This window comes from Ammodytes marinus (genome assembly GCF_949987685.1).
Source record: "Ammodytes marinus genome assembly, chromosome: 3".
Lineage (NCBI taxonomy): Eukaryota > Metazoa > Chordata > Actinopteri > Uranoscopiformes > Ammodytidae > Ammodytes > Ammodytes marinus.
This window is the reverse complement of record NC_137232.1, coordinates 24,393,486-24,419,783: the sequence shown is the minus strand read 5'-3', so window position 1 is coordinate 24,419,783 and position 26,298 is coordinate 24,393,486. Positions and strand designations below refer to the sequence as shown.

The following is a 26,298-nucleotide window of genomic DNA, read 5'->3' as shown; positions in this document are numbered from 1 at the left end:
TTCCCATTCTTTTCTGTCCTTTTAAAGCTATAGTGCGTAACTTTTTCATACAAATGAATGTCGTTTACATTCATGACATCGACAAACAAGTTGAGACAAACTTGATTAAGCCTATCACCTCCACAGAACTCTCTGTATTTCTCAGTATGGCAACGTTAACAAACTGGTGTAAACCCCTGACACTGGCACAGGAGCTCAGCAAAATCCCAAGAAGCGCCTAATAAATGGTTCAGTTGTTGATTCTACTGCTAAGAAAAAACCTGGATGTTCAGCAGAAGGTAATAAATGCGATCACCGCAGGCTTTCAGCATGTAGATGAGCCAACAGTGTTATTGTTATTACTCAAAATTACTCATGGGCAATGCACTGTAGCTTTAAGCGGAAGTTTTCCTGCTTCAAAAAGAGAGGAGGACACTTATCTGTGGTTGTGTGTTGCAGTTTCCCAAAAACTGTCATGCAATCACCCAAAGCATTCCTACACCCTCGCCCCACACCCATCCACCCAAAAAAATCCCTCGCATATTTTGTTTATTTAGTAGTTAGTATATGTCTCTTTAATTTATGCTGATGGTAAACTTCAAATATTTCCCTCCGTCTCCCTCCCTGTTCTCTCTCTCTCTCCTCCACCCTCTGTTCCTCCTCTCCCACCCACTTTCTAATTGGATTTCATTTACCATTTCCTTTCAGTTTTTCCCCCAGTCAGACTTTGTGGCTGGCTAAAGGAAACAGCTTTCACTGGATACTCTTGTCCACATTCTCCAAGCATCAGCAACAGGAGCAGCAGCAGATCTCAGACACTTTACTACATCTTCTAGTAAGTCAAATTTCAGATTTTTTTTGTTCACCCTTGAACTGTGAATGTAATCTGCACGTGTCAGGGTGCAGGGCTGAGATATGTCCGTTGGCTTTTGTGTGGTCGTCACTTTTCAGATCCATTACTAAAGTAAAAGCAGCAATTACCAAAATCAAAGTCCTGCATTGGAAATCAGAAGTAAAAGTGATCATTATGCAACAGAATGGTGATAACTGAATTAATTTAAATAGATTTCATCAATTATTTATTAATTCAAGTTAAAGCAGTATTATAATGTTGTAGCTGTCTAACTAGGAAATGTAAATCTGTGAAATAAATCCTCACTATAGCTGTCAGATGAAAATGAGCAGAAATAATAAAAAAAAGTTCAAGAAATTGTACAGAAGTTGAGTAGTTGACCAACAAATAAGGGCATTACTCAGCAAAGACATAGGGCTGGAATAAACTGGGCAGCTTTGCTTTTAACAGCCTGCTACTGAGTTACAGTAAATGTGGATAATATCAGTCCTCTCCAGCTGGTCTCGAGGCAATAGCCAAACTCTTCCAAAAGGCAGCTGGGGCTTTGTACAGAGAAAACAGCGTGTAAACTAAACATTCATTCACCTCAATCATCCAGGTGGTATTAAAGCAAAGAAGATTCATCCAAATTGGCAGCACTAATTGCAATCAAATCTCCTATCCAGTGAGCGTTGAATTCATTACAGCAACCAAAGACAAAGGGCTGTTTTGGCAGTATTTACAACTGATATGCAGTTGTGCTGTAGTTCATGTTAGTTGATCAACAAAGAGGGTGATTCATCTGTTTTGCAGCTCCTACTCATCTGTGGGCTACAGAGGAGTTATGGTAGACAGCTGTTCAGACGATGCAGTATTTGTCCTCTTGTCTGCTCTCCTCTTCTGCCAAGAACGCTGACATGCGCTTTCCCCTCTCCCTTCTTCTTTTCCTATCAGTGTTTCTCTCTTTCTTTCTGTTTGCAGTCCACCACTCCTGAACTGCTACATTCTTTTTTTTACATATTCTTTTTTTTAAATGTAAGCTCTCACTTCCAATTAGGGGACCATTCATATCTAAGTGACACAAACATTCAAGGCTTTTCTCATCAGTGTTGCACACACCACATGCAGCAAGTTCTCATTAGTCAGCCACAAACATCTGTGTCCACAACTGTTAGACTAGAGTCCTGCTGCTGCTCAGCTCATCAGTGCACTTTATAGTCCCGTGACGCCTGCTCCGTCCTGCCCACAGAACGGGGCAGCACTGGAGACATGCTGGTTGGTCTCTTGGCACAAAAAAACTCCAAAAAGGAAACACACAGTGAGCAAGCTGCATGCTGTAATTCAAACATTTACAGATTTTGTATCCAGCCTCAGCAGAGGACTGAGCCTTCACGCACAAACAGGAAACAGAAAGCAGACGGGACGAGAGAGAGAGAGAGAGAGAGAGAGAGAGAGAGAGAGAGAGAGAGAGAAAGAGAGAGAAATGAACCTTTCAACTTTGAGGTGTGACTGTGAAGAGTGAAGGATAGGAGTAGGCCGTCTGGTATTCAGCATCTCCTTTTGCTTTTTTATTAGAAACGTGTGTTAAGAACCCATGCCATGTGCCATGTTTTGTTTCTGAAAATATGATTCATCAGTAGCTCAGAGACTATTTTCCTCTTTTCCCATCATTCTGAATTGACAAAAAATAGATTTTGTGATGGCCAGGACTGCGTGTCCCTCACAGAAACACTAGTAGCAATCATATAAATAGTCTACTAAAAACACACGGGTTTTATGTGAAATAATGCCAATGTATAATTTAAATCAGAGGGACGTTATTGAACCAAAAGAAAGAACGTTGTTTCGATGTTATATCAGTTTTGGACGTTGTTGGTTGTAGAATCTGCTTTTATTTAGTTAACATCTCTTACAGCCATGTGCCTGCCCCGAAGCAGAGCATGCTGTTCTTTGCTGTCATAACACTCCACACATTATTTCAGGAAGCTGATTCACCAGTTGGAACCAAAACATGCACCTGTGTTAATAAACGCCAGCCCCCTCAAGGGTGTAGTTAAAGTCATAAAATCTCCACTATCGTCTGTTCTGAATTTCTGGTTATAATTTTACCCTTTTGGCAATACCAATATCATATGACTGATGCCAATTAGGTGATGTAATACAGTTACTTCAGTTTAACTTTGGGAATAACAGGAAAGGAGAGGTATTATCATGTCTGTAAATACACTTAAAGTGCACGATTCAATAGATTTAAACGCTATGACATTTTGGTTAAAGAATTTTTATTGACAAATGTGTTTTTTTGTTTTGATTTTCATTCTACTACTTCTGGGACTAAAAGTCAGAGTCCTCGACTCCTTCACTCAGAAATATAGCAACAACTTCAGCTAGTCATAATTCTAACAAATTGTAGCCAATCACGGTCCAGTATTATAACAAGTCATTCACTATAACCCTTGTGTAGTCTTAGCACCTTGTTCTAAGGGTAGAAAATAAACCGCTTTGTAAAACATTTCTGGATTTCTCCTCTTTGCAGTGCAGAAAGACTGCATTCAGTCAGTGGACACACATGTCATAATGAGGTTCTTTAGTGTGAACTACAGGTTTATTATTATACCTTTATAGTGTCCGACTACAATATCCATTCTAGACAATGCTTTGAAGAACGTTTTCTATTGTCTGGGAGCTTGTGCCATGTTTGAGGTTGTGGAGGGAGATGCTGTACATGCAAAAAAAGATCAAAGAAATTCAAAAAGCTCAATCATTGGCACATACACATACTCTTGATCTTGTGTGTGTGTGTGTGTGTGTGTGTGTGTGTGTGTGTGTGTGTGTGTGTGTGTGTGTGTGTGTGTGTGTGTGTGTGTGTGTGTGTGTGTGTGTGTGTGTGGCATTTGTGTATTATCCCATCGCTTGCAGCCGGCCATGCAGTTGGAGCTTCGGTGTTATTCCTCCTCCACAGACTTGTTTATAAGACGTAATGTTTCCAATCCACGCATACTTTCCTTAATCTTTGCTAAATCTGGAGCTTGTTCTGTTTTGTCTCTCTCTTTTGTCTCCTCCTCAGCCCTGACACTGCAATGGCCTGGAGCCAGCTGTTGCCCTTTCTGCACACACTCTTTCTGGTCCTGCAGGTCCACTTCTCCTGCCAGTTAGAGGACAACAAGATCCCTGCCAGCCTGTGCTCGGGTCACCCTGGTATCCCCGGCTCTCCTGGAGGACACGGCAGCCCTGGTCACCCGGGCAGAGACGGGAGGGATGGGAGAGATGCTGCCCCTGGGGAGAGGGGAGAGAAAGGGGACGGGGGAAACCAAGGTATAGGCCTACTCTATCTTAGCAGTTGATGTTTATGATAAATGTGCAATATTTTAAATAATTTTTTAATATTTTTGTTTTGTTTGTCTTCAAGCATTTATTTTGTTTAGAATAATTAAATTATTGTTATCATACAAGTTTAATAATGTTCAGAATATTCTATAGGCCTACATTTAAAAAAAAGATTATTGTGTTCAGGCGGGAAGAAAATTGTAACACATTTGAGAGCTGTAATCGCAATACCGTGAAACCGTGGTATTTTTGCTCTAGGTTATCATGCCGTCAAAATATCATACCGGCCCATGCCTAAAATGTATATAAACCTGACCTTGACCTGGACCATATTGCCTGTGCTATTCTTCCTCTCCCAAAGGTGTGACAGGTTTGCGTGGCCTGACCGGGGACAGTGGGGACCAAGGAGTTAAAGGGGCGATGGGGCCGCCTGGAGAGTGCGCTGTTGCCCCTAAATCAGCCTTCAGTGCCAAGCTGACGGAGGGCCAGACTGTACCGCTCACTGTGGGTGGCGCAGTCCTGTTCGGCAAGGTCACGCTCAACGAGCAGGGGGATTACAACGCGGAGACGGGCCGCTTCACCTGCAAAGTCCCCGGCGTTTACTACTTCGCCGTGCACGCCACAGTCTACCGCGCCAGCCTCCAGTTTGAGCTGATGAAAAATGGACAGACGGTGGCATCTTATTTCCAGTACTATGGAAACTGGCCCAAGCCGGCGTCTCTGTCGGGTGGCTCCCTGCTCCACCTCATCCCCGGTGACCAGGTGTGGGTCCAGATGGCTGTGTCAGAGTACAATGGATTTTACTCCAGCACCAAGACAGACAGCACCTTCTCCGGCTTCCTGGTCTACTCGGACTGGAAAAACTCAGCTGTGTTTGCAATATGAACCAACAAAAAGTCAAATCCCCACTTTGGGACATGAACAACAACCTTTTTTTTTTACAATATTCTTTTCTTTTGCCTATTTCTTATTCAGAAGTTGTGGATGAAGTCAGGGGGATAAGATGTGCCGCGGTATCTGTATTTGTGTAATAAGTATGAAAACACAGCAGACAATGTTACTTTGCACATACTGGTGAAGTGTGAGGCACATCCACAAGAGCAGGGATGTTTATTCAGTGTCTTTATTTCTGTTGCAGCCTTTAAACTGTTGTGTGACACGTAATTCTTGTAGCAGATGTTGCGACAACAGCCTTCAGCCAACTCCAGCTTTCGTGCTAGGCTATATTGCACTTTGTTTGCCATCCCTTTCTGCACAGCGAACATGATAACAAAACAATAAATCCATGTAGTTTTTCAAACACACTGGAATGACTGGAATATTTTGGGCCATAATATCCATTCATACTAGGTACTGACACATGTAAGGGGATCAGTTTTACTAATGGTTTTAATAAGTAATATTTTCACTTTTAACTTAAAAAAATCAGTGAATATCTTCTCATGATCTGCTACCTGTCTGTACTGTGTGGGCTGCAAAAAATCCAGGGTTTATACTAGGGCCCGACCGATATATCGGCCGGCCGATTTAATCGGCCGATTATAGCACATCTCCGAAAAATCGGCAATTGGCAATCGGCAAAATGTCCGCCGATTTTTTTTTATTTTTTTTTATTCCAGCAATCATGTTGAGTGAGATGCATTGCTGCCCCAGAGGTAGCCTTATAGCCTATTAACAGCAGCAGCAGGTGTGTTGTAATACATTGGATTAATTCACACTTGACAGTTCCCCCTGACACCAATAGTAGAGTCATTGGTCATCTCTTGACTGTTAATAGTAGTTGATATTACTATAGTTATTATATAGAATTTATATAGTGCTTTATTGGAGGTAATCCAAAGACATTTTACATCAAACATATAGAAAATCATACTTATAGAAAAAGAAAACAAAATACAGACAAATTAAAGATAAGGTTTGGAGTGGATTCAGGTGTAATTATGCTTTCTTAAAGAGGTGAGTTTTGAGTTGACTTTTAAATGAGTTTATTCAGTCTGAGATGCTGATGTTTGGAGGGAGGGAGTTCCAGAGGGTTGGGTGCAGTTACATAAAATGCTTAATGTCTGAGTTTAAAAATGTGTCATGTCACTTTAGACATATTTGTAACACTTTTTTTTTTAGATAATGCATATTTCAATAAATAAAAAGTTCCTGTACACCTATCGACAGTAACAAGTATTTATATATATTTAAGGGTTCAAAAAAGTAAATTTTTTCAATATATATTTATGTTTTTTTTTTTTTATAATCGGCTGATTTAATCGTTATCGTAATTTTTCTCTGAAAATAATCGGCATCGGCACCCAAAAATCCATATCAGTCGGGCCCTAGTTTATACACAGCCTAGGGTCCCTTTTGTTTACATACCATTTGTTTATATAACTGTTTACAGAGCCTAGGCTATGTATTTACACAAGATTTTATAGAGGTAGAGTATCGTGAGGAGATATTCACTGAATGAAGTGATTTTGTCAACAAGTACTCTCCAGAATTGCTGACTCCACCTTTTAAATTAAACCATGAGCCTATACATAAAAAACACGACAAGGGGTCAATGTTTTTCAGTAAGGGGTCACGTGCCAAAAAAATTAAGAAACAAGCACTAAGTTAATTATTACCGAGTTACTTTTCCCCACTGCCTGAATGATCAACATTAACATGGCATTACTATTATATTAAATTCAACACCCATATCTCTGGTTTTCATCCCAAAAAGGCAAAGCACTACACTAGTAAATACCACAGTTAAAAAAAGGCTGGAAAATAACCATTTTCCACTGGAGTTACTCTGTTTACCCTAATGATTTCACCAAACGCTGTAAGTGCCCTGACTCATTTCAACACTGAGTGAGCTTGTTGATGCGCGTCCTCTCCATCTTCCTGTTGCTGGTGATCATTTAACAAAAACATAAATTATTTTACAGAGCTGGGCCCAATCAATGTCCTCTCTTCACGTTTATTTTTTAAGGATGATTTATTCATTTGGGCAAACAAACATTGACAAGACAGGAAATCCAAAGAAAGGCTTGCTGTACATGTATACTGCACACATGAGGAGATGTTATAATCCCTTCGCTCCCCTACACATCATTAGGCTTTAAATATCTCCTCATAACTTTCCCCTTAGGGTGGAATGGGAGAAGCAGGGAGTTAATCAATCTTCCCTTGCCACGAATGAGTTATTTCCATTAGTTCACTGTTAATCGCTCTCTCAACATGCTTTAAGGCGATGGCCAGGCAGACAGTGACATTACCCTGAAATTAGGATGTCTCATTGGTGGACAGCTGTCTCTTGAAGGAACGAGTTTGACATCTGGATTGAAGGGTTGAAGTGTGTGAAGATACAGAGTCGTTAAGATAGTGAGACCATACAAATGTGTACATACACTGTAGGCCTATGGAAAAAAGGGCCATAGCAAGGATTTTTCTTAAGAAAAATCATCAAAATTCCTTCACTGACTCATATGTTTGACTATACCCACCAATAATGTCTGTAAAGCTCAATTTAATTTGTTTATTTAAGTGGCATTATCAGGGGTACTACAGGTTAAGGTGAATAAGATTTAAGACTGCTTTTTTCTATCTTTCTTTCAAAGGTTTTTTTATTCAACAAACGATTTGTGAAGGAATTACAGTACAATGATTAAGTTTTTTCCCCTTTTTTCTTCCCCCGAACACACCCCGCCCATATCCCACCCCCACACCCAACTACAAACAATCCTGCATCAAAAAATCAGCACAAAAAACAATACACAATGTTAAAAATGACATAAACAAAATACACGCTACAAGAAACAAAAATAAACAATCAATATGAAAAAACAAAACAAAAAAAAAACATAAAGAAATAAAATTAAATCAAATAAAAGAGGGGAGGAGGTAGCTACTCTTCTATTGTTGTTGTTGGTTTTTTTAAATAATTTAGGAAGGGGCGCCAAATTCTGTCAAATGTATTCTCGGATCCCTGGGTAGTACAACGTATTTTCTCTAAATTCATACATGACATAATGTCTCTAATCCAATGTGAGTGGGAAGGAGGAGCAGGATCTTTACACTTGAGTAAGATAACCCTACGAGCAAGTAATGAGGTGAAGGCCAGTACCTTCAGCTTCACTTTAGGCAAGCCCGGATTTGGAGCAAGACTGCTTTTTTAAATTAAAAACCATTTTCACAACAACAAAAACTGTGGAGAAAAACAACATCAAATGCTTTGAAATTATTTGAAAAGTTAATGTGGGGATTTTTTATTTCTTTAGAACTATGAGACATATTTCACCCAAATCTCACACACGCACACACATACACACGCCCATGCATGCACACACACACACACACACACACACACACACACACACACACACACCCCACACACACACACACACACAAACACACACACACACACACACAGTTGCAAGTGTTATGACTTTTGACGGGAACCATTTATGTTCCCTTGGGAAAACTCCACCCACATTCAGTGGACACTCAAAAGGGGAGGGGCAAAACATATAAAATATTCTCTGCATGGGAGTCCTACCAACATTACACTCTGTCAGGCAGACCTTTACAAAATGAGCAGCAGAAACAAAGGGATGACAGTTCAGGAGGCTCTGGAAGTCATCATTGATCATGACAGTGAAATAGAGGAGGATGTGTCTAAATTCTGATTCTAATGATTCTGAATTTGAACCAGATGAGGGAATTGCTATTCCTATTCCTCAGCAAGACATTCATGTCAAAAAATTGTGAAATTCATCCCCAAATATGCGTCAGGCAAACCTGTCTGCAGAAAGCATACAGGTGAAACTCATATAATTAGAATATCATAAAAAATTAACTGGAATTGAGGCAATAAGTCATGCAAAATGGACCCAAACCAAGTACTGAGTACACATGCATGATTATACTTTATAGAGGGCTGATATTTCTGTATTAAAAATCCCTTTTTTTATTGATTTCATGTAATATTCAAATTTTCTGATATTTTAAATTTGGGGTTTTCATAAACTGTGTAAACCATAATAATCTAAATTATAACAAATAAAGGCTTTGAATATCTCACCTTTCATGTAATGGGTTTATATAATATATCACTTTTGCACGATATTCTAATTTTTCGGGTTTCACCTTAAAGATCCACTAGGATGGCACTGACTCGTGTGACTGACATCAAGTCAGCTTTTGAGCTGGTCATGCCAGATTCAATACAGAAAATCATTCTGGAAATGACTAATCTAGAAGGGAGGTGTGTTTTTGGGGAAAAGTGGAAGGAGCTGGACAAAACACATTTAGATGCGTATTTGGGGCTCCTCATCCTGGCTGCCTGGGGTCGAAGGATGAATCGATAGCCAGTCTGTGGGATGCAGAGACAGGCAGGGCTATATTTCAAGCCACAATGTCTCTGGAGACTTTTCACATTTTCTCCAGTGTTTCAAAAGTAATAAAGTGGTAAAACATTACAAAAAAAGTTTGAACATGTATTTTTTAAATTAAAAACAAGTGAATTATCCTTATTGAACCATTACCTGTTAGAGGTATGGAACACCACACTGCACTAAATATTGATAGAATAGTTAGTAATGGAGTTGGTGATGACATGTTCACACTGCTTGTTAGGATTTTTTTCGGTTTAGGCTTTTGGAGATTTAAACATGCACCGGGTCAAATTGACCCGGAACACCATTGCTGTTCCTGACAAATGAACATAACAGGAGGGTTAAAAGACATTTAGTCACTCTAAGGAAACAACAGAATCACCCATCAAAATCCACCATGTTTGATTTGAGTGTGATTGTAGAAACTTATTCTCAGGTCGTCAAAATCCACAAAAATGATCAGAAAAATTATACACTGTCTATAAACGAAAAAACATGACCTCGATTGGCGTCTATAAATTAAAATTAAAATGTGTGTAGGCGTGAACTGGATTCTGTCTCTATTTAAATAAAAATAAAAATATATATATGAAGACAAAGCCAAGGGTGCAGCTTGTATTCTTGACAGTGATTTGTAATAACAAAGATGTTTAAGCTGTAGAGCGAGTTGACACTCTGTCCAGAAGGGGGCAGTGTTGTATCATCGTTCAACTGCTGAAAACACTGCATAGCAGAGTATCAAGTATCATCACTTAGTGCTTCAGATTATCTGTTCACCTCAAGCAACTGTATCAACAGTCTCTGAGTCCTGAGGTGCCTTACTGATTACTGATGTGTGCAGCAGAGGCTGTGCACACAGAAATGAGGAAACATTAACATCTGTTCAACATATCAACATCTGTTCCAGTAGCTACTTGATGTCACAAAGAGGCCCCACTATTTATTGATCATGCTCTTCCTTTAACAGAATTTGCGGGCAAGAAATTAAATTAGTGTTTTTTTCCAGAATCAGATATTCACCATTTAAAATTTTAGACTTGCTCCCGAGAAATTATTAACACGAATTGAAAGGCAGTTATGCATATTAAAATCATAGATGAATAACTTAAATAACGGCCTTGACTGTCAAAATGTTGGACCTTACGTGGATGGCATTCTCTATTCAAGAAACAGTACATTCTAAACCAGAGGGCTTGTTTGCATGAAATATAGCTAGGGAGAAGCAGGAGACGGATCAATAATTAACTGAAAAGTCAGCGCACAGCTTACATCCGTTATATTAGAAACCACACCCCAAGCCAGAAATATTGGTGTTGTCGTAGACTCCGACTTGAATTTCAAGAAACACATTAAATCAATTAATAAATCAGCCTACTACCACCTAAAAAACATATCAAGAATTAAAGGGCTTATGTCTCAGCAAGATTTAGAAAAACTTGTCCATGCATTTATCTTTAGTAGACTTGACTACTGTAACAGTGTCCTTGCAGGCCTTCCAAAAAAATCTATCAGACAGCTTCAGCTAATTCAGAAAGCTGCTGCTCGAGTCCTCACTAGGACCAAAAAGGTGGATCACATTACCCAAGTTCTGAGGTCTTTACTCTGGCTTCCTGTCACTCAAAGAATTGATTTCAAAATACTGATGTTGGTTTATAAAGCACTAAATGGTTTAGGGCCAAAATACATTACTGATCTGCTGATACGTTATGAACCGTACAGAGCCCTTAGGTCGTCTGGGACAGGTCTACTTACAGTCCCTGGAGTTAGGACTAAACAAGGAGAAGCAGCTTTTAGTTATTATGCACCAAATATCTGGAACAAACTCCCAGCAAACTTGAGGTCTGCTGCAACTCTCAGTTCTTTTAAATCGAGTCTGAAGACTTTTTTGTTTCCATTTTAACCTGCAATTTTTATTTTATTTGCTTCTTTTATTCGCTTTTAAATGTTTTATAATGTGTTTTATGTATTCTAATCTTGCCCCTGTAAAGCACTTTGAGTGGCCTTGTGTCTGAATTGTGCTATATAAATAAACTTGCCTTGATCCGCCCTGTTCTTCTTCTATTCATTACAAATGTATGAAAGCTGCTGGTGCAACATTCAGACAGTTATTGTAAAATCTGTGAATTCTAAATGGAGTTTTTTACTACCTGCAGATGGGCATGCAATATAAATGACTCAATATTCACTGACGTGTGAGAAAGGTTTTATTTTATTGAACTCAAACATATTCTCATTTATTTGTCCCTTTAGGGGTTTTACAATAAAATGGGTTTACACATTTTCCAATGATGTTCTTAAGAGTAGTAACTAAGGATTACAATACCTAACTGTATATAAAGCAGTTATTTCTGTTTATCAGGATCAACAAAGCCAGATCCCTTTGATTCTCTGTTTTAAAACAAAGAAAAAGGGGCTGCACATATATTTTAGTCCCTGTATTTAAAAAAAGAAAAATCAAAAACAATGCATCTCTGTGTGTAGTATTGAAGCACTGGTCCATCCTTGTTTTAGTGTAGTAACAATGACACATTTCAGTACAAAGGTGAAAGTTCAAGTACCAAGGGTTGGGGTGGGGTGTGTGGGGAACTCTGACCTGATGTTATCATCATCCAGCCTCCTACTTCAGGAGTCACCAGCTTTAATCTCTGCATGGCTCATACACACACACACACACACACACACACACACACACACACACACACACACACACACACACACACACACACACACACACACACACACACACACACACACACACACACACACTCTCTCTCTCTCACAATGCATTTATTTAGGGTTATCAGGATTATCTGGATCAATTACAACACCCATCGTAATTATGTTGAGTCAGGGTTGGGTGAATGCCAGGACTGACAGAGTTGCCTGTCAAAGTGGCTTTAATTCAGTGACACTGTTATGGTGTTTTGGTCTCTTTTTTACCAACTGTATTTGCCTTATAGCATCACGTCATTATTAGGGATTGAAAACATGTCCAACAATGCAGCGACATTCTCTCATTGAATGAGATTAATGAGCTCCCCATAGGGAGGTCAGAGGTCAGGGTCCAATCCAAATATCAGCTCTGTTCTTAGCTGCTGTATAAATTTTTTAATTCTTGACATTTTAGCAGGGTAGATGAGGGCTTAAGGCAAACAAATAAGACATGATGGACAAATGAAGTGTCAGAGTACGGGAACGCAGACAGCGATCACAAAAAAATAAAAAAGTTTGGCGGGTAAGGGGAGCGCACTAAAGTCTGACATTTTCCCACACTGCTCCCCGGCCAGGACCACCAGGGGTCAAAAGGAAAGAGGTCGAATCCCCCGAGTCTAAAGTTCTCCTTGGTTTACTCTTCCCTGCTCTTCCCCTGACATTAAACTTCCTCTCCTCTGTTAGCACCATCCTCATTTACAACTAACACATAAACACTGCTGAGGCCAGAAGACAACAAACGACCCCTGGATTTGTTTTCTGATCTCTGACAGAGTTGCTTACTTTAAGGGTCACCCAGTAGGAAAAACCTGCGCACACCTTCATTTACTTAAACAGATGAGAAGATGTCACGCCCTCTATTGAGTCACAGACGGCTTCAGCAGCACAGATGAACCTACGAGAGGATCAATCCATAATGAATGATGTCAAGAAATTCATAAATAACGTCAAACTTAAAATTTTACTGCAAAAAAAAAATACACCAAATTTAAAACATTCTGCGGATTCAATGTCATTGAGTGCATTCTTTTATCTTAGCAGACGCCTGGTATGGGGCTGGGGATATTTTTAGAGGGGAACATTGGGAACGGGATTGTAGCTGTAAACCACAAAGCTCTGGTGGCGGGGAAGTGGTCCCATATGACCATTAGGGCCCCATACTCCTTTAACCCTGCGTCCCATCTGTATCCCCATGAAACCATCCTTATATCATAACAGATGTAGAGAAAGAAAAATGAGCTAAATCCCTAAACTCAACTGCTGCATTAGTTCTAGTTTCATATGCAATGTTGAGATGTAAAAAAAGGAATCTGTAATAATCCCAAGTGTCCAGCCCCCTACAGGGAAACACTGCACCACTGCATCGCCATCTACATTTGAAAGTCCAGGGGGGCGGGCTGCAAGCTTTTAGATAGCGTCATGAACAGATGGTAAAATAATTCAAACAAATTTGGTAAAATATGCAGCCATTTTTAGTAAAATATGTTGGTAGGAATGTCAAATGGAAATGTGGCTCTGTAATCGTTTTTACATAACCAATGCCGTCTACAATGGATTCTTGTACACAGTCGACATTTTGCCCTGTCATGGTAAGAACAGCACAGGGGTTAAGAATAACATTTATTATTCTGTTCAATTGTCCCAGTGAGCCAGGAGAGGTCAGGTCAATGCCCAAACTCCTGAAGGTGAAACAGGTCATTGGAATTCAGCCAACAACATTTTTTATTATATAATATATACTCCTGTGGTTCTCCTACTGTGACATTACAAAATGTCAATTAAAAGGGCCTTTTGTGATGGTCTTCCCTCTTTCCCCACAAATTCCATATATAAACTTGGCAAATCTGAATCTGTTTCAGACCACAAATGATTTTTTGTGGTCTGAAACACAAATACACTTTTTTTGATAAGCTGAGCTTTCACCTCTATTTTTTCATAGTGTTTTTATTGTACTACGACAATGATTCTACTCATTTATAAACAGAAAATTGTTTCGGCAACAACTCTGCTAAAGGTTTTTTGCAATTTGCTGACATTCTACAGTATAAATGATGAGGTAATCAATCAAGAAAATAATCTGCATTTTACTGCTAGTTCCAACCCAAACTGAGTTTATATAAATGTACCAGTTGATGGACCCATGTATTTCCAGTTTTTGATGGCAGACTGTGAATCCGGCTGTGACGTTAATAAGGATTGTGTTTTACTGAGAAAACAAGAGACAAGAGATTTTGGCGATTGTTTTATTATGAAGCTTTTAAAAAAAGTTACATTCATGTCTTCAAACCAACATCGTCCCACACTGTCTGGGCCAGACAAACTGCAGATAGCAACAGATAATGGAGCTGTTCTCAGTTCACAACAATCTTTAGCTGCTTACCTTTAAGGGAGAAGTCTATAAAGATTTAAGTCTGACCTTAAGAGATCATTAACAACCTTATCAAAAACCGATATTCAAACCACATCAATGAATGATATCTGTGTAATGCTGTGTCATTAGCTGCAGTCACAAAATCCAATGCAGAAATGTAATTTCTTCAAATAAAAGAAATGAATGAACACATCAAAAAGCCCAAATGACCCTGCACCACTCACCATGGATAATAATAATACATTAAGTGCTGTCCCATGATGCCCTGTAAACTTCACACATCGATCAAAATCAACACCTTCAGCTGCGACAGAAACAAATGAAAAAAACAAAACAAAAGCAAATTCAATTGAAAAGCCTTATTCATTTATGGTCCTTTTATACAACAAAATTCTATGTTTTATTACAAGGACAAAGGAAATGGAAAACCTTTTATGGATTACATGAGTGCATTACACCTCTGATGGAAGACCGGAATGAGGCCTTACAATAGAACAAATAGATGGAATAAAGCTGTGTTTTATCACACCTCCACTGGAATTATATACTTTGTAAAGCTTGTCTTTCTCTTGACATGGCTCTGAGTGATGCGGTCATCTTTTATAGAAGTACATTTAAACGGTAAAAGCTTTTATAAAGGAAGAAAAGGTTGTGGCATGTGTGTGTGTGGAATCCTGTCGTATATTCATGCATTAATGCACAGTGGAAGTTTTATCTTTTCACAGCTTGGCCCACTGAAAAACACAACATTTTTAAGACATGAGCGGTGGTAAACAATTCAGCATGAGGGAGGGCACTGACAGGGTTACCATGGCTATGAGACCTGAGACTTGATGGGGCAATATTCAAACATCTTAGTGGCAAAACAGAGGTTGTAAAACTGTGTCCCAAATCCACACTACAGAGAATAAAATATTACTTAAAGCAGTCACAAAAATGCATTCATAAAAAAAAATATTTTTGAGTGTACTATATTGATGCACAGTATTCTCCCACAATGCAATGCACAAGCATGGAAGAGCTGCTGACAGCTGAAAGATTGTGAAACAGTAGAGGAAAAACATTTTGCTGTCTCCTTATTTCCTAGTGGCATTTGTTGTAGTCTGATTTGACTGTACAAGTATTACATTAATTCCTGGTGTTTGAAACAGTTTAAGTATTTTGATTTCTTGTTTACTCATACTCACTCAAAAACAATGTACTATAAAGATTAGTATATAGTACATTCTGTATACAGTTTGTGTCTGTAGTATGGTATTGGGACACACAGCATGTGTTTTCTTAAGTATTTCTTTTCTCACAAAGTGCACATATCTGAAACCAAATGTTTATAGATAAGTCTGCTGATATCCTCTATTTTTTGGTTATTGTCAATAAACCACATAAATTCAAAAGCAACAAAGAAAGAATTGCTAAATAACAAGCACCGTCTGACAAGTCTTTTTTTTGGTTTGGTAACATTTGTTTAAAAACATCAGAGCCGAATCTCTTTTTTTTTTACATATTTGTAAGCATTATTCATAAAGGATGAACAACTTCAGGGGAAATGAATAGACTTGTGTCCATCAAGGTGCTTGACAGACTGAGGCGATGTCACTTTTGGTTTTATTGTGGAAAATGTAGAATATTACCAGACTTATCCTTTACCACAAACTACTAGTAAGAACACCTGTCATGACACAACATGACACAACATGACGTCAGTGGTGGTAAAACCTAAAGCGTAGAAACTGATAGACCCACTTCTTCCCTTGGTCCCTCAAAGATACACGTCCATAGTGTTGAGGATCATGTGGCGACAGAGAGGGCAGTTCTGTTGGTAGATGGGCTGCCTCAAAAGGATGTTGGTGCATTCTCTACACAGGCAGAGGTGCCTGCATGGCAGCAGCACCACCGTCTTGGTGCAGTCCTGACAGATGACACACTTCTTCCTCTCCTCCTGCTCCTTCAGTAGAGTCAGCAGGTTGTCAGCAGGTGGAGCTTTACCGTCTTTGCCCGCAGGCGTTTGCTTCTGCAGCGGTCTGTCTGTACTGGACGAGGGTAACACTACATCCATCAGCTCCTGGGGGGCTCCGTCTCCTGCTCTACCATCTGGTGGGTCCCTCCTCTCCTCTCCAGGGTCTCCGTCAGCGTTCCCTCTGTTGTTATCATGTTCCCTGTGGATCTGAGTCCTCAGCGCCAGGCCCAGCTGGCTGCTGACTCGAGGGAGATACTGCCACAGTCTTCTCTCTAACAGGTAGAGGTGATGGAGTATCCTGAGCAGGCGCTGCATGGCCATGCGTGCAAAATGCGGGGCGCGTCGCAACGCCAGAGTTTGTCTATGCACAGCCCAACACAGCCTGCGCAGGGCAGGGAAAGAGTTGACGTAATCCACAGTTCGTGCAGCGGCATGCCGGGTCAGCTCCGGGTTCAGGTAAGCGGTGGTTGTCAGGGCGATAGTGACGGTGAGCAGCAGGCCGTAGATGTTCAGGATGAAGATGCTGATGAACATGTGAACCAGCGAGAAGAGGAAGTTCAACAGCAGTTTACATGGTGACAGAAGGAACGCAGAGGTCCCCACCAGACTGCTGTACAGGAAGGTGAAGGAGGTCAGGGCCAGCTCCAGCACCTTCTGCAGCGGGCTGGACACTGTCTGCCACACGCCCACCAGAGCCACGTAAAGGTTCTGGGTGGCGATGAGCGCATAGTTGACCACGGTGTTGGTGAAATAGACCACCAGGCTGACGGCGATGCCACAGCCTTCCATCACCGACAGCAGACCCCGGCACAGGTGCTCTTTGCCCCGCAGCAGGACATGCATGGACAGGTAACCCACCATCTTCAGGCTCTCCAGCAGCCCCTGCAGCGCTAGCACCAAGCTCCCCAGCATGGTGACGGTGCCCTGGGCTACAGTTGTGGTCGCCTCTGCCATGGACACCAAACTAAACACCATCAAGTTGCCCATCTCCACCACTGAGTTGAGGAGAAGGACGGGCAGGCTGGTTATAAAGGTGATGACCGCCAGCAGAGTCTGCACCACAGAGTGGACGATGAGAAAATTCAGGTCCAGCAATAAGCAGAGTGCGTCCAGGCATTTTCCAAACGTGGAGAATACAAAGTTCAACAACCCCATGGTACAGTATGTGTCAGTATTTACCTCTCCACGTCAAAGTCCATGTTTATTTGTTCAGGATGAGAACAAAAACACGTCCAGTTACATCTTGTTCCGACTGTGGGGTTGTCCTTTGTGTCCCGTTAAATGTGTGTCTTATGTTTTCCTCATATTTGCTCGGTAACACGGTAAACACACATGCGCTACAGCCATGGGGCTACAGCGGCGGATGTTTAGGTTCAAAACGAGAGGCGGACACTTCCGCTTGTTTTCCTAGTTTCGTTTTATCTCTTCATCAGATAATAGGTCCAGAAAATAAACTTGACAAGTTACGCAGCCACTTTACAACCTGTGTGATCTGTAAAACCGGCAGGCGAATTCCAGAGAGACGAAGAAAAAACAAAGCGTCGATATGTTCACCAACCGTACTGTGTCCGCCATTTTTGTTTTGGTCGTGTCAGCTGACCTCTCCTCTCCTCTTCCTTCCGGTGAGTGCAGCAACGTAACTCCTGTTAGGATTTAATAAGAAAAAATAATAAGAAAGACATAGGCTATATAGCCCAATAAGATATATAAGAGATGAATATATAAATCAGTAAAATAAAATAATGTAAATAAATATAATATAGTCTGCATTTACGAAAATACAAATTAAATAAGCGTAGCATTTAGAGTATTTATAAAAAAAAATGTTTTCGGTTTTTACAATTTTGGTGAAAAATAAGGAGAACTGAGACTATGCATGATCTTTTTTTCTTTATCATATAAAATAACAAGTATTTAGGAAAATGTGCATACAAAATAAAAGCATAGCCTATAAATATAATTTCAAGTAAAGTAGCCTGATCTATAAAAGTGCAGAAATGTTATGGAAATATGTTTGCCTTCAAGATGGATAACTGTTGTTATTGTTGTTGTTACTATTGTTATTATAGTAATGTTTTTAATATTGTTTATTTGTTTAGCATTATACACATACTATTATGTATATTTTTTAAACATAGCATTTAGAGTAATTTATGCTTAGGCTTTTAAAATGTTGGTAAATAACTAACTGGATTAATAATAATAATAATAATTATTATTATAATATAATAATTGTAGCTATATATATATATATATATATATAGAGAGAGAGAGAGAGAGAGAGAGAGAGAGAGAGAGAGTGAGAGAGGACCAAGAAGAAAAGTAAAAAATTAAAAGGGCTGAACTGTTTTTCCCCCAGATTGGTTCATAAAAAGGGAAAACATGTTCTATGTTGTTAGATTTCTGTGTCTGTGTGAGAGAGACAAGTGAAAAGGACTGCAGTCGATACTCATCATTGTGATCTTCCAAGCATCACCAGGGTTTTCCAATTTCCTGAGACCCATTCAATTTACATTAGCACAATCCCACTCGTAAAGCCGCCCTCTCCCATTACCTCAACCACTTTACTGACAATGAAACACAAAAGCTTTGCAATCCTGAACAATATCAACAGAATTTCCTTCCTTGTCTTGTGCCTCATCCTCCCCATCTGAGCTGCAATGCTGAGCCTCTTTTTTCCCTTTTTTTCTTGCAAAGGGGAAACTGTCAGATACGATCATGGGAAATCCTGTTCCGGACCTTTTGACACTTGACAAACAGCATTTGTTAAAGCATTTAATGATACAACAGGGATACGTAGGCAGTGCAAGTAGCTATAAAAGGTCTTGTGCAGTTCTTTGTCTCTTGCAGAGAGCCTCTGGTCCTGCTCCTTTTATGGTATACCCCTCCCTTTGGTCCTACAGCAGACCAGTATTCAGCTTCCTTTGTTTGTTTTCTGGTCAACCCAATCCTTCCTCTCTAAATTATGTGATGCTTGCTTTCATCTGTATCCTTAAGCAGTGTTTCTTTAAGTGTCCTTAATGGATGCTACACCATTTTGTTTGTGGTTAGCTTGACCGCTTCTGTTTAAGACTAGGTAAATTACCTTCAAGGTATACAAATTTCCTTCACATAAATATATTTTTTAATGTGGCCATGCAAAGTCGATTGAGGCTCTATGGAATCAGGATAACTTGTCCCTTTAAACTATTGATCTGCTGAAGTACAACATGCAATCCTCATTTCATCTCAGAAAAACATTGGTTTCAACATCTGCCATTCGTCAATGATGACAAGTCTTTCAAATCAATTTTCTTCTTCAGGAAGCTGTCTCTTTAGAGCAACACAGTGTCAAAAATAAAGGGCAGAAAAAAGTCACACAGTGGCACCAACATGGGAAACGAGATGCTCGCACAGGATGAAACGGAGACAGCAGGAAAAACCAACCCCTTGACGTCTTTCCTACAAGGAGCTGAGGGCCCACTGTGGCAATTGGGCTTCACACCCGCTGGGTCATTTCCACCTTTTAAAGAAATATAAGTATCTGACCCAGCCTTGCACCTCTTTGTCTGCTGTTTCCACTCACCAGAAACAACATGTTTACCACTCTGTGTCAGTAAAGCTACCATACTGAGCGTACTCACTGTACACGTTCAAAGCTCCTTTTTAAGGAAACAGCTAGCCTGTGTTCAGAAATATCAGACTTTTAAAGGATTGACTTAAATTAAAACTAAATTGTGTTAATTGTTTATTAACACAATACAAAATAATTTAAAAAAAAATTACCTTGTCATCATTACAATATAACCCTATCATCAGAGAGCTTAGAAATTCTGCATGCCGGCAAACAGTACAGACTGCAGTTAGACTTTTGTTCTAAGTCTTGTCGGTTAATTTATGCTGTGCAGTTATGAGAGGGATATTGATCTTCCCAATTAACTCTCGGCAAGAAAGCAAATAAGAACATTTGGTAAGATGTTGAACTACTCTCTCACAGTCTCCTTAACACAGCGGTGGTCATTCTTGTTTATATAATTAAATTATATACTTTGGTCACCTTCATGAAGATCTTATGCTTTCGGATTCTATTTGAAATATTGGTTGAAGTTCAGGTTTTTCAAGATTAGTTTGAATATGTTTAATACGACAGGACGTAGCCTATATTAATGGTAAGCAGCAAACTCCAACAGACTACATGTTAGTGTTGTCAACTGTCCATAGTGATCAGCCTCCCCGCAATCAGGAACATCTGACCTTGTAGTTGTAAATATACATTTTGTGATGTGTTCCCAGATTTTGGTCGTTTATTTTGGGGACTTGAGAGGTCACATTCTCTAATTTAATGATGACTTTGGCTGCTAGCCAGTACACTGGACTCACATAAATTTACATTAAAAACACATCTCTGATTGTTCACGGACAAGAAGCATGTCTGGGAAAACACAAACTCCAAACAGTAGAAAATCACCGGAGTGCAGACTCTGGTTGAGACCCGGATCAGGACCCCTGCATTCCACAGAAACCCTCAAGCCCGCTGCCACCGCACTGAGAGAGGGAGGCGGTGGGGAGTGGGGACAAAAGGTGTAGAAATGATGAACGGGACAAAGGACTCAGTACTACAGATAAAGACACAGTGATGATGAGATAGGAATGGGATGACTAAGGCCATGGGGGTCCCTCAGCGTGACATTCCTGCTCTCTGACTTGTCTTCTCAGGCCCTTGTCTGTGCATCTGCAGGATGTCCATGAGTGTGTGCAGGCAGCAGAAGCAGCTTCCTGCTTCATGAGTCATCGGTTTTAAATAAAAAGAAGAAAAAAAGAAGCAAACTGAGATCTTTTTTTAAATCTCCAATCGAGATGTTTAAAGTTAACATAAGGTACATGTTTAAAAGTGTTAACTCACTTTGTCCATCAGCCAAAACCCACAAAAAACATTTTAAATTAAAGGTGAAGTAAGCGGTTTATTTATGTTAATAGAAGTGTTTAATCGCTCTTTATTCATACAGTGATCACTTACATAATGTGCGCGTTTCATAAAGCCGATCTCTCAGTCAGCTGCTTTGCATGTAATCGGCAAATAAACTTATTGGAGGATCCCGAAATTCTTATCCGATCACAAGAGAGAACGCTACAAACCGACACCCGTGTCACTCATGGTCTCACTGCCGGTGCACGCCAGAGCAACAGATGGGTGAATGTTTATGTGCCTACAATGGCGGAGCAGGTAAAAATCCTACCCAATGTCTGTTTTGATGGTTTTTATCATGTTTTATCACACTTATGGATCTGAGATGATGCTAGATAACTCGCTGCTTGAAGACCGCAGAGATATAAAGGGCAACGTCTTCAAAATATTTTCCTGGAAATAGTCAGTGACCTTTCTTATTTGACAAAGACAAGCCACAAATTCTCACACTGAACATTTGGCAGTTGAGCTTGAAAAATGTCTAGAAAAATTAATTAGTTAAAAAAATTGTTATAGATAGATTAACTTTCTGTGTTCTTCAACTAATCTATTAATTGAAAATACATTATTTAGCTACACATGCTTTTTTTAAGAATAAAAGCTGCACAACAAAAATGTACTTACAACAATCAATGCGCCTCTTTTTTCTTCTGAAACTAACTGAAAAAGTGTTGGAACAATTGATCTATTTTTTTCTAATACAAACCATCATTCAGACACTTTATTCAATAAAATAAGATCATTTCCATTGAAAACGGGTTGAAACAATCCCTCTGCTCTGACATTTTGTTTCACTTGTTAAAAGAACCCCAAGCGTTCTATTCATCTTCTTTTTTGTCTTCTCATCAAACTCTTCTCAGGCTGAAACACTGAAGAAACATGTCGGTGGGTGGATTTAATATGATTAATGCCCTCTATTACATTAATCACCATGGAGAAGCGATGTTCATTTCTTGGCCCATGTCTCAATCAAAGTGTCTCTTTGTCACAATCACTGTTGCTGTGACGTAGTTCGGCAGAAATTCAAATTTCTCTCCTACTCTTCCCCCGAGCCCCCTCACCATACCAGTATACACTCAGAAAGCCCCCCGTCCTCCAGCCACTCGGACAATAGCCGTCTCTCATGCCGGGCAGACTAAACCCCAAATCAACTTGCTCTCGGGTCTGGCCTCGGAAAGAATGACTTCTTTTCCTCCCTTTCCTTCCTTCAGGCTTGCATTAGCCCTTGAACACAGCACTGGGAGCCCTGGTGAGATAAACAGAAGTCGTGTACAGTCATCAATCACAAACAGGCACACACAGGGGTTCATGGTCAAGACGCTCAGGTCAGTGGAAATCTTAATGGAGCCAAGTTGAAAGGAAACCTATGACTTTTAGGTGTTTGCCTGACGGGCCCGAGGTTGAACCTCAAATGACATACTTCTTTATGAAGAACAGTTTGTGTGCAACTGCTCATTCTATTTTAAAGAAATAGTTTGACATTCAGTAAATATGCTTCTTCATTTTCTTGCAAAGAGTTAGATGAAAAGAGGAATACCACTCTCTTATCTGTATAATAAGCATAGAGCCACAGCCATCTTAGCATTAAGACTGGAATTAGAGGTAAAAAGCTAGCCTGGCAGTGTCAAAGGTTAAATAAACCTGACTAACAGCACCTCTAAAGCTGCTTATTGATGGCAGTAGATGGTCTCCATTTACTGCTCACTTTAGGCCGGGTTAACTAGATAGGAATTAGAGACACAGTGCAAGAAGCTATTGCTCTCAGCCAAGAAATAGTTTCATAAATAACTTCCCATTAAACAGCAATTTAATGTTTTTACACTTCTGTTCTTGATTAGATGAAAAGGTCTAACATTTCAATGAGTGAGCTTTGGTTGATAAAATTCAGATTTTGATAGATGGAGCCTTATCTATCTTTCCCCATGAATCAAATAAGTGTATTTCCCAAAACGTTTTATTTAAAGGAGCTTAGTGCAAGGGTAAAATCAAGTAGAAATACTCCCAATACAGATAAAGCACTACTACTTGTTTATATTGGAACTCATAAATCAATTGAACCATTTAGAGAAAAAAAAGGTAACAGATTTTGATGGTGGTTGATTAGGGCTGTTTTGCGGTTGATTGCTGAAGGTTTTTACCTTGTCAGCAGGTTGTAAAACATGCTCTCATGAAATGTTTCAGGGCTTTGCAGTGCCTGGGAACTCTGTGGGGAAGGGGGTGTTGCTTTTCCTGCTTCTGTTTTTCTTTTTCAGTCTCATTCCCAAACCATTGCCCCCTGATATTCCCAAACGCCCTATCCAGGATGTATCATATTAAATAAAGGGTGAAAAGGGGACATTCCTGACAAAAATTGTCCTCAAGGAATTTTTGAGAGGGATCTTGAAAAAAATTAAGGAAAAAAAGGAGTTGTACTGTATATGTTGAAATATGAACCCATTCACCTTGTGCCACGCCAAGTCACATGGCAGCCTTAAAGATTTGGTAACTATTCACTGACTTTGAGTGGCTGAAAAATGCTGTTTTGAGAAGAGCTAGTGCTCTGCTATCGCTACAAACCATAAGGACTTTGTCCGACCCCAAAGGAAATGAATGCATCAACCGAATGATTTCACATTGACCAGCATCTCTGCTGTTTTGCTGTCTGTCACATGTTAGTTTACTGATACGCAGTGTAATCTAGTTAGGAAATGATAATGCACATATCACAGGAAACTTCTCTGTATAAACTACATTGTCAGGGGGTCAAACAATAGCATTTTCCCCTTCTGTGGCAGCATTAAACCAGTCCAGAGAGGACAATGTGTTCATTTGTATTCAACATCAGAACCATTTACCTCAGAGGGAAGAGACAGATGTTAGGATGTGTTATCAGTCGGCCTCACATTTCCATCAAAACAGAGTCTCTGATCGCTTCTGGATGGAAGGATAAACAGTGATACACCAGAGGAAGTTTCAAATAAAAGCAGCCATAAAAGCAGACACACTTTCTTTCTGACTTGCTGTTTATACTGCTCACATGCTCTGAACAAGTGGAAACCACAGAGATGTAATGTGAATGTAATTATTTTAAATGATTAATTAAAGGAATAGGTTTACAATTTTCAGGAAGTACGCTTATTTGGTTGCTTTTAGGATAGTTAGATGAGAAGAATAAAACCGCATTCATGTTGGTAAAGTTAATGCACGGCTATAGCCATAGTTGGTTAACTCAGCTTAGTATATTAGATATATAAGATATAAAGATGTATATAGATTTTGTTACTTTTGGACATTTTTACGAATGATTGCTGTATACTGTATATGTGCTCTAAGTGATATCCCTGTATTTATGCTTTTGACTATTCTTTGACTAAAATAAAAATAATTTTCAAGACAGGAACAATTAAAATGCGGTTGATTCCGAGATGAGACCAAGACCAGTCTAGAATACTACAACACTGCTATTTCTGTAGACATTAAGTAAGTCTGTCAAACATGTTAACATTTTAAGCTCACGGTGAAGCTTTTCACCAACTTTATGTTCAATTATTTTTTATAAATTTTTGCTTGTATGTTTTAAAAATCAATATAAAAATTCCATCCTTCAAACTTTCATAAAGCCCCATGCAAAGCATTTCAGTAGCCTATGTGGAGAAATGTAAAGTTTGACAGAGTTGTCGTTCTTAGAAATAATTGCTAAGGTAATAGTAGATATAGATAATATACCTAGTGTCACACGGAATTCTTGGCACAACTTTTCGAGCAAACAATTCTATGAATAAATTACCACTAGGAGAAACTAAAGACGTTGCCCTTTTCTCCACAGTTAAACAATAACATGTTCCTCCCTCTTGATAACTTTTCGGGCCACCTTCCTCTACAACATGTTGTATGAACCACATCTTCTTTGGTATATTCTGTTGGTATGTGCGTGGACTCACGAAAACGAGCTTGTAGTGTTGCGATTGCTCTTTTTTCACCATTAAAAGAAATTGAGCAAACCATTAATCTCTGTCCTCCAAGGCCTTTTGCAGGACAAAGACTGTGGATCAGGCTGTGATTCTTAATTAATTTAGAAACATGGCTGTCAGTGTGTTTTTGCCTGATACACCCCAGACTTCTCTACCTCACACAGAGGGCTTTCACATTCACCATGCAACAGTTTGGCAGAGAAATACGCAGAGAAAAGCTCCCTGACGGTCTCTCACGGCCTCTTTATTTGGTCACCACCAAATGAAAATAAAGAAACAACATCTTAAAATAGAGCGAGAGTAACCTTGACTAAATGCCATGATCCGACCAGAAAAGCCCATAGAGTATAACCATTGCGTGCTGGCCAGTGTCCTATTGGCCTTCCTTTTTTCCCCGACACTCAACACCACAACAAGGTGGAAAAGGCTTGAACAAAACCAACTATAACCGCTCCATCCTTGAGAAGACATGCCTCCTCCTCTGAGAATTGTTTTCACATTCCAGCTGTCTGTGCACTGCTGTCACAAGCGGTCCTCGTCTACTTTGTACACAAGGTCTGGAGTGAATTTTGTATCATTGCCTGCTCCTTCCTATGTGGCTCTGACCTGCGCTCAGAGGCAGTCCACTTGGCAGGCAGCGATGGCAGACAGTGGCTTTTTCCATTAGGGAAGTTCACAGAGATGAGTGGACATGACATGATGTCCCACTGCTCTTTGGTCTTCACAGTCTTTGATTGTTCACACGGGATCAAATAATGCTACGATTAAACCACTGTTGTAACTGTACAGACAGTATTTATCACTGTCTGCGCAAAAGTTTGGGGAAATGATGTGACATTTTCTGCACACACAG

At 39.8% G+C, this 26,298-nt stretch overlaps 2 protein-coding genes across 2 annotated transcripts; one reads left to right on the top strand and one right to left on the bottom strand.

Moving 5' to 3' along the window:
• Positions 1-708: 708 nt before the first annotated feature.
• c1qtnf5 (C1q and TNF related 5) lies at positions 709-6,152 on the top strand. The gene is made up of 3 exons (XM_080024985.1): positions 709-814; positions 3,879-4,126; positions 4,500-6,152. The coding sequence occupies exons 2-3, from the start codon at positions 3,892-3,894 to the stop codon at positions 5,021-5,023; spliced, it is 759 nt and encodes a 252-aa protein (XP_079881111.1). The 5' UTR covers positions 709-814; positions 3,879-3,891; the 3' UTR covers positions 5,024-6,152.
• An 8,355-nt stretch (positions 6,153-14,507) lies between these two features.
• Positions 14,508-18,114, bottom strand: rnf26 (ring finger protein 26). Its single transcript, XM_080053545.1, has one exon. The coding sequence runs from the start codon at positions 17,703-17,705 to the stop codon at positions 16,353-16,355; it is 1,353 nt and encodes a 450-aa protein (XP_079909671.1). The 5' UTR covers positions 17,706-18,114; the 3' UTR covers positions 14,508-16,352.
• Positions 18,115-26,298: the final 8,184 nt, after the last annotated feature.

What these genes read in the sequence shown, in the direction of transcription:
- rnf26 (XM_080053545.1), bottom strand. Translation starts at nt 17,705, where the DNA reads ATGGGGTTGTTGAACTTTGTATTCTCCACGTTTGGAAAATGCCTGGAC.
- c1qtnf5 (XM_080024985.1), top strand. Translation starts at nt 3,892, where the DNA reads ATGGCCTGGAGCCAGCTGTTGCCCTTTCTGCACACACTCTTTCTGGTC. An exon ending in AGGGGACGGGGGAAACCAAG is followed by an intron (nt 4,127 to 4,499) that starts GTATAGGCCTAC and finishes CCTCTCCCAAAG; the next exon opens with GTGTGACAGGTTTGCGTGGC.